The 9,596-nt window shown below is 38.3% G+C and overlaps 1 protein-coding gene across 1 annotated transcript; it reads right to left on the reverse strand.

Moving 5' to 3' along the window:
- Positions 1–7,238, reverse strand: LOC131793466 (activating signal cointegrator 1 complex subunit 2). The gene is made up of 11 exons (XM_059110884.2): positions 7,158–7,238; positions 6,599–6,691; positions 6,204–6,380; positions 6,049–6,107; positions 5,443–5,554; positions 4,612–4,775; positions 3,726–4,160; positions 3,353–3,436; positions 2,866–3,148; positions 1,689–2,233; positions 1–761 (listed from the first exon to the last, which is right to left on the reverse strand). Exons 1-11 carry the CDS (start codon positions 7,170–7,172, stop codon positions 401–403), a joined length of 2,328 nt encoding a protein of 775 aa, XP_058966867.2. The 5' UTR covers positions 7,173–7,238; the 3' UTR covers positions 1–400.
- Positions 7,239–9,596: the final 2,358 nt, after the last annotated feature.

Consider the following 9,596-nt stretch of genomic DNA (forward strand, 5'->3'; position numbering starts at 1 on the left):
GGTTGAACCTGCAGTAGACTTCCCCTTCCTTTGGTCCAATATTCTTTTCTGTGTGAAGTAAAGGAAATTTAAAACACAGAAACGTGCGCGCATAATTTGAAATATAACAATATAAATTTTGCAATTTTTGCGGATAACTGGAGATATTTAATGGAGGGCTATTCAAAGCATGTCATTGATGAACCCTTAGCGACGATTGAGCGAGATACGGCGAAAAAGCAAATGAGAGTTAAGGACACCACACCTCTTCATCGTCATCGCGTTAAGTTTTCTCTTAAGCTTTTGACACTCCTCAGAATAACCTCGGCCCATTCAGCAGCAGCTAGTTTCAGTTTTACACATTCTCTAAGAAAATAGAATTTGTTTGACATTTACTGACTGCACCGCAACCTTGGTTTCTTCACCGATGTGACAGCATTCCCATTCCTTTCGCTCTCTTTCTTTCCGCGCCAACCCTGCGGTTGTGATTGGCTCTCAATCCTTTATTCCGTTCATTGTGCGCTCTGTTCCTCTTCTCTGCATCACTTACACCCCTGCCACGCCCTTTGGGCCCACCCTTTTGTCCCTCTTTCGCTCCGTCGCCATCCTTTTCACCTTTCTTTGGTCCACGTGGGCCGCGGTTGCGTCGATTCACGAGCGCTTTGTCTATTTCTTGTTCACCTTCTTTCGCTTTTCCTTCCTCGGAGGGGCCCTCTTCTTCGCTGTCTTCTTCGTCAGACGGTACAGGAGATCCGCCAAGAACACGCGGAATAGTGAACGGCCTGGCAAGAAATGAGAGATGAGTATGTCGAGTGGTATGTTGCTCGCACCAGAGTACTTCCAATTATTTAGTCGGAGAAAGAATCAAGTCGCCATTTTATTCTGACCAACCCGTTTACCCACAGTGAAGATAAGAGCGACTGGCTTCTTATTCTCCTAACAGAATCATCCTTGAATCAATGTAAAGCTCCCAAGAATAATGGAAATGATCACCGATTTAAGAAGCTCCTAACTGTCAAAAGACTTATCCTTGTCATTACAACAGGAAATGTAGAGGGATTAGTGTGGAGAATATACATATTAATGTTAGGGCGAGAAGAGGTAACTGAATAATGTTCATATTGGTTGTAAAGAGCACCGCCGCGCTTTTTAAGTATTTGACCTGACGATGAAGAGCTTACGATACATATTTTTTTAAATACGCCTTTTCCACAGGGCTGCATGGTATTACTTCTGCCCCCATGATTTTGTGTAAAACCTTCAGTGTGGGAAATCTAAGAATGATGTAACATCTAGAAGATTGAAATTACACTAATATCAAAAAAAAACAGTGACCCACAATATAAGTATGAAAGAAAAGAAACGAGTTTCGGGCATACGCGCATCTTCTTTGCGATGGTTAGGAAGGAAAATACTTCTGACTAGCCTGTGAACTGGCTCCATTTGGAAGGGTCGAGGAGGAACTGGCCCTCACGAGGAGCTAACGCTAGAAACGTCAACTTAAGAAACTCTTTGCGGTGGCCAATTTACATTAACAACTTAGTTAATAAAACCAAATTCTCTTAGCTTTGAATTAAGCTGCCGGCGGATTGGACGAGCAGAGGGTAAAGAAGTGGAAGTGACTTCGCCCTCCCCACTCTTTTTCTTCTAGCCTTCTTTCTCGCCTCATCTTCGACCTAAGTGCCTGTGCTAATTTGTTTTAAACTAACCTTCGTACTGTAAGCTCATCTGCCGAGTCGGCATCTTGGGCGCCCACATTTTGTGAATCATACGTATCGTCATACTCATCATCGTACAAGTTAACCATCCTTCTGTGTTCATTAAACACGTCATAAGATGAGTATCTCTCTTTCACTGACTCTGTTATATCACTTTTATCCGATAACAATGTCTGTAGGTTCGTTCTATCTCGCCTTTTCCCTTTGTGAACTTTTGTAACATCGACCTTGCTGCCTGAGAAAACGTCAAATTCATCCTTGTCATAAACAGAGTGTCTCTCCTTCAAGATCGTTGTCGAGGGTTTTTTCTTATTTCTCATCAGCGCTTCTTTTGACAAACTCCTGTCGGCGTCTTGAAGGGAAGGAGGCAAGTTATCCTCAAGTAGTACGTTAATAACTTGTTCCACATCAAAGTTCAATTCTTCTAAACACATGATTACAAACCCGTCACCAAGTCCTGGAAGAAGATCTTGAACGTGAGTTACCATGGAGAACAACTCCACATCACTAACTGTCTTAGATGTTGCTCCTTCATTCTAAAAAAAAAAAGAAAGTCCCTTAGTTTTACATTTTCTACAGGCTATACAATAAAAGAAAGGCATATTATGTACAATAGAGCAATTTTCGACCGAATGTCGAAAGTAATGTGGGATTGCTTTACTTCGTTATGTGATTGGTCCAGAAAACTGGCCACACTTTCTCAACCAATCAGATGCAAAACTAAAACAAATCCAGCTTGGTCGCCCGCGTTTTCCCGCGCTTTAGGCAGTTTGGTTGTTTTAACTTTGACTTCTCATTGGCTCTTAAGATATTTTCCTTTCTTCTGATTGGCCGTTGTGATTACTTTGGTTTTGGTTTCACGCCACCCAGTCGAAAAACGCTCAATTAACTAAAGTTGGGTGACAGCTTAGGAGATAATTATAAACTGTAAATTAAATAAAGGCTCTCCATGACTTTTAATATGCCACTCCTTTATCCTGTCTACAAGCCCCTGGAATCAGTAAGACACCCCCTTAAAGAACTTACAGCTTCCTACCCCCATAACATCCTCTCGCTCCCCATTCATTAGTAAATTTAAAAATAGGTGCCTTGATTTTTTTTCTACCACAAGAAGAAAAGTTTAAGCTAAAGCTATATCATTTTCTTCACACTGTGTTTTCGGAAATACCTTTTCCTCGACGAATCCATTGACATTTGCAACATGTTCTTCTGTCCATTCGTCTACGCGACCATTCACAGGGGTATCAACAACGCTTGTGCTTGGACCAATAGTTGAACCATTTTCATCAGTGTTCTTTCTCTTCGAGAAATGACGAGGGAACGCCTTTCGTGCACTGTCCACTGCATCTAAAATGTAATCCATCCGTGTTTCATCGACACCGGCTGTCAACTGCTGGATTCTGTTCAAGTCTTCTCTTATACTGAATCTTGAATCATAACTGCTCAGAAATCTGATTATAAACAGAGAAACGCGTTTTTAAATTTCCATAAATAAACAATATGAAACATGAAGGGTCTGAGAGGTGAGACGTAAGGCTAACGCTCCAAACGTCAGCTTTAAAAGCTCTTTACGGTGCCAATTTACATGATCAACTTAGTTGATAAACAAATTATCTTTTTAGTATACAATGTAGTAATTGATTACAGATAAATACCTTTTCTCAGAAAGAATAGACGTCAACACTTGCAAATAATCTTCAACACAAGTTTGAACTTGATCATCATTTCTGCTAGATTCCCTGTATGAAAAAAAAAAAATCAGAGCTTACAATGTAGATCACAGTTGAGAGAAGAGGCATCATTTGTTTTGGCCAATTCAAGTGAGTAAAAAGCAAGCATGAGGAGATGGCAAAGCATTTTCTTTTTGCCCTCCTATATGTGAATTGCCCTTTGTATTCTCTTTGCTCTGACCTTATCCTTGCCTCAGTTATCCTGAAAATTGCCAAAATATTTATACCTTTTCCACACACTGTATTCTACAAAGAACAACCCCTGTAAACATTACTTACATTCTAAAACAACTCTTACCTCTCTAGTAAAGGTGCAATGCAACAGGTGTGAAGAACCACTTGGCAAAGTCTGATGAGTGCCACTTTAAAACATTTCCATTTATCCTTTAACATCTGTAATTCAGCACCAGAAAGTTGTTGTCTAAAATATGGGGTGAACAGTTCATAGAAGATGGCTATTCTTTGTACAAATCCTTGCCTTTGAAATGATTCACAGACTAAAGGACAAGTCTTCACAAATGCCATCAGAGTCTTTATAGTATCATTTAAGTAAAGAATAATATCCTCCAGTTGCAGAACAGTCATGGAGGAAGTTTGTTCAGTCTTTGAGTCCGTTAGTTTTTGAGGAAGATTTGAAGGGTCCTCTGTTTTGGGCTTGATTCCACACTTTGACAAGATATCATCTAATGTCTCAAAAATGGTTGGGATTGTTCCATTGAGATCACCATAATACCTTTAAAAGAATAGGAAGTATGCTGTTATAAACTAATGTAGTACTGGGAAGTAAAAGGAAAGTGCACTGCTAATGAATTGATTTGTGCCTACATGTGCAACTTGTATCAATATGGGAACAAGTCAAAAAGAAAATCATACAGCCCTAGTGTGCATTTCTCTATGGTCCCAGCAACTTAATGGGCCCAGAAAAGTACTGTTTTCCTTCAAGATGGGGGTTTCCAAAGTTTCAAACATAATATTATAAAACTATCATCCAAAGAATGGAACCAGAACCTGCTCCTTTATTCTATAAATTATTATTTTCAAATATGCTTAAGGAACCACTGATTTTCCAAAGACCTATGAGAGCGGGCCCTTAAGTGCCCCATTCTGATATGCTAATATCAGAAAGAATAATACTAATAATTCATAGCAATTCAAACTTATGCAAAACTTCAAATGCATCTTACTTTGGTTGTTTAGAGAAAATATTTTCCAGCATTTTTCTGAGAAGTGGAGTGTTGGCACTGCTCTCCCCTCCATAAAGAACACATATGTCCATCATTTTGGGAATATCAAATAAAAAATTTTCATATAGAATATCTCCAAATGTGCTCTGGGTGAAGAAGTTCTCCTGCCAGGAAACCGAACAGTTGAAAAATCAGCAAACAGTGAGACAGTTCAAACTCTTTTGATTTAAGCAGATATAGACAAATCTTTACATCTGGACTGGGTAAAGGACATATCGAGGACTCCCTCTTTTATGCTCTTGCAGAGTTTCTAACATGCATTATTCAATAGCAAGGTATTCCTATGGTAAATCCAGGCACTCTGATTGGTTCTTACTTGGCTGGGATTTTTCCTTACAGACTGTTTCCATGGAAACAGTCATTAGCCATGTATTTTTATTTGTGATAGCCAGCAAATTCAAAATAAACAAGTTTGATTCGAGTGCCATACAGTTAACTACTTATTACCCTCCCTTGCTCAAGCCGTAGAGAATAATATTGGCCCTCAGTGCTTTTTGTACAGACCTTACTGCACTTGGTCCATACTGCCCAGACCTTTGGCCAATATTCCCCAGTACAGGCCTTGTGCTCCATCAGAAAGAAGTTAATATTTATGCATACCAAGGAAACTGTTGTTATTGATGACATATGGTGACAAGCATTGTTGATTAAGTATAAACAAAAGGTTTTTTTTGTCTGTTTCATCGTTAAACCCAGGTAAGGCCTAAAACCCTCAATATAAAGTGTTGCAACATAATCTAAATTAATGATTAATATCCTATTTAAATATACCTTGGATTCTTTGTGAGTTGACATCCTCAGGTATGTCATGAACACCCTTTTGTGAATACCTTCATGAAGAGAGGCTGCCTCTGATGGCAAGACTGATAGTGCATCAAAATTTCTGGCAGCAGAAAGAAACAAAAACAAATTCATTATTGCTAAATAATAATAATAAAGCCACAACAATGCTCCCTCTTGCTACAACCTTAGAGCAGGACACAAGATCACACCTAATTAATATTTAATCCCTGTTTCTTCGAACTGCTGAAATATCAACAACCAAACTCCAGCCCTTCACTTTGGGATGATAATTCTTTTACTCTAACAAGTACAATCCCAGAAAAAAAACTGCTTTGACAAATATTGGTATCATTTAAGGTCATATTTCAGCTTGTTACCAAGAGACAAATGAAGATGCCTCATCATATCATTCTCAATCAATGCTGTTATTATATCAGCTTAGGAATATTTGTTACAAAAATAGTTAAAAGAGTTTTGTTGTATATGTACACAGTGCAAATTAAAACAAATAAAGGTGTTGCTCTATGGTCTTCTGTCTGCAACTGGATGGTAACAGAAATCACCACAGATAATAATTTATTTTGAAATCTTCACCTTGGTGCACATTTGAGGTATGAATCCAAGCATTGTTGTAATGATTCATCAAATATTACCTAAAAGAGAATAAAGAAGCATCAATTTTTACCATACATCAAATTGCAGACACATAATATCAATTTCAAGCATACTCAACAGTAATGAAATTTAACCTGACACCAAAATTTGTTATGTGGAAGGCTCAGAAGCCACTTTAAGTCTTCACTGATAAATGACATTCTCTCAATCCACTGTTCCATTCCAACATGATCCAAGGGAGAAGCAGATGAGGGCTGCACAGGGGGAGGGGAGTAAGGAACAAATTGCACATCCTCAATCCACACTGGACTCTAGTAAACAAAAAAAAAACAGTCTGTGAATAAGAACCAATTAACTTTAACCCTTCAGCTGCCATGAGTGGCCAAGACAGAATTTCTCCCTACAATATCAATACAGTAGTTTGTGTGACACCTCATCCTGTCAAAAAAAAAAAAAAAAAAAAAAAAAGCAGAAAAATCTATGCAGTTCCATGGTTAAACCCACTTTGCCTCTCTCTCAAGTTACATACCAACTCTGGAATTTCTTCAAAAATCTTTGTCACAGGATTAACAGTCTTCCTGACACGCAAATCCAGAGGTAGTCCCTCAGGTTCCTTGTCTCTCTACATAAGATATAAATGACGAAAAATAAACAATGGTGATACTGATAATGATAGTTATAGTAATACTGAAAATAATAAATTTAGTTTGAAAATTTTTCGAAAAAAAAATTAAACCCCGCACGTAGTAAGGTAAAGGAACTGTGTAAGATACTAATTCTACGACGAAAATTCATACCGTGTACTTCTATTTATGTTGTGGCTGAGCTTGGTGGAAATTTAACAGTTATACTATCTATTTTGAAGAAGAAAAGATCGGAAGAACTCGTAATGCACATACAAAAGGCAAAAAAGTTCTTGGAAAACACGGGACGAATATTGCTGAAACAGCTGAAATTAAAGGGACGGTGGCATTTTGGTGAAATTTTCACGCGTTGTTGTAGTTTTATTTCCTGCTTTCAAATTTTCACCACAAGTATTCAAAAAGATTACTATAACTCTAATTTCATTATCTAAAATAAAATTTTACCTTTTTTCGGGACATTGTCAAAATAAATCGCCTTTCGAAATCACGTTTAGCGATTTCGCGGAAACCCTTCGTCCGCCATATTCGAATCCACAGTTAACATTGTCAGCAGTTTCCACTACAGAGGGGTTACATTATTGGCCGTACGTACAATACCAAGATCCCCCTCCAGTGTTTTATGTGTCTCGCATGTGTGCTTCATTCTCTTCCATTTTTGCTGTGAACTGCGATCATGGTGTGTAGAATGGTCCCGTTTTATTTAAGTTTTTTAGGCGATCTGTAAGCAATTATAATGGTTATAGGAATTTAATTGAAGTAAAATTAGTTTTTTAAGTCACTGAAAGGTTCAGAAATGACATATTAGTGAATTTTGGGTTTAAATGATAGCAAAAACAAATGTGAAATGTTTAAAAGATACGAAAACTTGGTTTAATCGAGAAAGATGTTTACTGTAATTTCTCTTAAAGTAGCATTTTAAGGTTTTCCAGTGATAAATTAACTTAGTTCTTGTCTATGCCCTTTTAATATGGAATTACAACTTCGCGTACAAGTAAGGAGGATAAAGTAGACAGACGAATGATATGTTGCAAAGAAGCATCAGCGGAAGCCAAGGCGTACAGGGCCGGTTCTTTTACCTCTCATTGAATCAAATTGTTACCTCCTTTGTTATTCTGTGTTCGTCATATCATGCTATCGAGATTTATTTCTGTGGCTCTTCGTTTGTTAGTTGCCCATTCTGATCAGAAACGTAAAGAAGTGTTGTCTGGATCAGAGTGGTTTCCAAATAATTGCCAGTCATTTAAAATTTGATTTGGATGTGCATCATGACATACAGAAGCCCAACATATGCATCTTGTTTACAGAGCAGTAGTTTTGCTTTTTATCCTGACAAAAATCCCAACAAACTGCATAATTTTTACATTATGTGGACTTTGGTAGATTTGTCAGTGATCTTTTACTGATTATGCAAAGTGGTGAGCACTAACAATGCTCACACAGCTGTATGTGTTTGCGGTGCCTCAGGTTGAGAAATGTCGGCATGACATTGCCACATTACTATTACTATCACGATGATCAATGACTGCGGTCAACAGAATGTCTGGTCCTTTTTTTCCTCTATAGCCACCCAAGAAGGATACTAAGCAGTCGTCCTCAAAACCTAAAGATAAGCCATCAGGTGGTGGTGGAAAAGCTAAGAAGAAGGTCTAGTTGTGTTTTCTTTGCTTCATTTTTGGCTGTGATATTTACAGAGGAAATTAATTTAGGCTCTTAGATAAAGTAAATTGTGTACTGCAACATTGCCAACACTACCCCCCCCCCCCCTACATTGTACAGGGAATATTAGGAAGAACTTGCATACTGACAGTAAAGTGTAAAGGGTTGACAGACTGGATGGTTCAGAAGTGCATATATGTTGTGTAGACTGTGTTTTGTTGCCATGAAAATCATTACCGGTTTCATGCACACTGTCAAGGATAGTATTCATGGATGCAATTGCCTGTTTGGGGTTTATGCTTCAGTTGTTACAATCCACAGAATGATCATGCTTCAAGTTAGTTGGTCCAGTTCTCCATGATAGATAAACATTTTAACTTGCAAGATCTGATTGTCAATAATTCAAGTCAAGAATTATTCTCCTCTTTAGCTGGTACACATTTCACAGTAAATTAGTTATGAGAATTGGTATTAGATGAAGATAACTTCTATCTGATAAGTTTTAGTGTTTTTATTACCTGTTTGCAGGATAATGTATGAATGTTTTAGAGATATGAAGATTTAGATATATGAAAATTCACATATTTGCACTGCGGTGGAAAGATGAAATTAGAAGATCCTCGCAGCTAAGAACACTACTGAAACTAGTAGTTGTAAGTAGGACCTGAAAAAAAAATTTCAGGCCCATACGGGATTTGAACCCGTGACCTCTGCGATACCGGTGCAGCGCTCTACCAATTGAGCTAACAAGTAGCTTGTAAGTAACTTGTTAGCTCAATTGGTAGAGCGCTGCACCGGTATCGCAGAGGTCATGGGTTCAAATCCCGTACGGGCCTGAAATTTTTTTCAGGTCCTACTTACAACTACTAGTTTCAGTAGTGTTCTTAGCTGCGAGGATCTTCTAATTTCATCATTTTAGAGATATGTTTATCATTTCTGGGAGTTAAAGGATGAATAAACTTAACAGTTTGTTTTCTTTGAAACCTGCAGAAGTGGTCCAAGGGAAAAGTCAGGGACAAACTGAACAACTTGGTCCTCTTTGACAAAGCCACATATGATAAGCTGTACAAAGAAGTCCCCAGCTACAGGCTGATCACTCCTTCTGTTGTGTCTGAAAGGCTGAAGATCCGAGGCTCACTTGCTCGCCGTGGATTGCAGGAACTGCTCTCTAAGGGCCTGATCAAAGAGGTGTCTAAACATCACTCACAGCTGATTTACACCAGAGCA

Source organism: Pocillopora verrucosa, chromosome 6 (genome assembly GCF_036669915.1).
Source record: "Pocillopora verrucosa isolate sample1 chromosome 6, ASM3666991v2, whole genome shotgun sequence".
Taxonomy (NCBI): domain Eukaryota; kingdom Metazoa; phylum Cnidaria; class Anthozoa; order Scleractinia; family Pocilloporidae; genus Pocillopora; species Pocillopora verrucosa.

Excerpts from the sequence above, each read along its gene's own strand:
- LOC131793466 (XM_059110884.2), bottom strand. Across the intron at positions 4,161-4,611 it reads ATTTTCTCTAAACAACCAAA|GTATTATGGTGATCTCAATG; the intron begins GTAAGATGCATT and ends ATTCTTTTAAAG. Across the intron at positions 2,234-2,865 it reads ATGGATTCGTCGAGGAAAAG|AATGAAGGAGCAACATCTAA; the intron begins GTATTTCCGAAA and ends TTTTTTTTTTAG.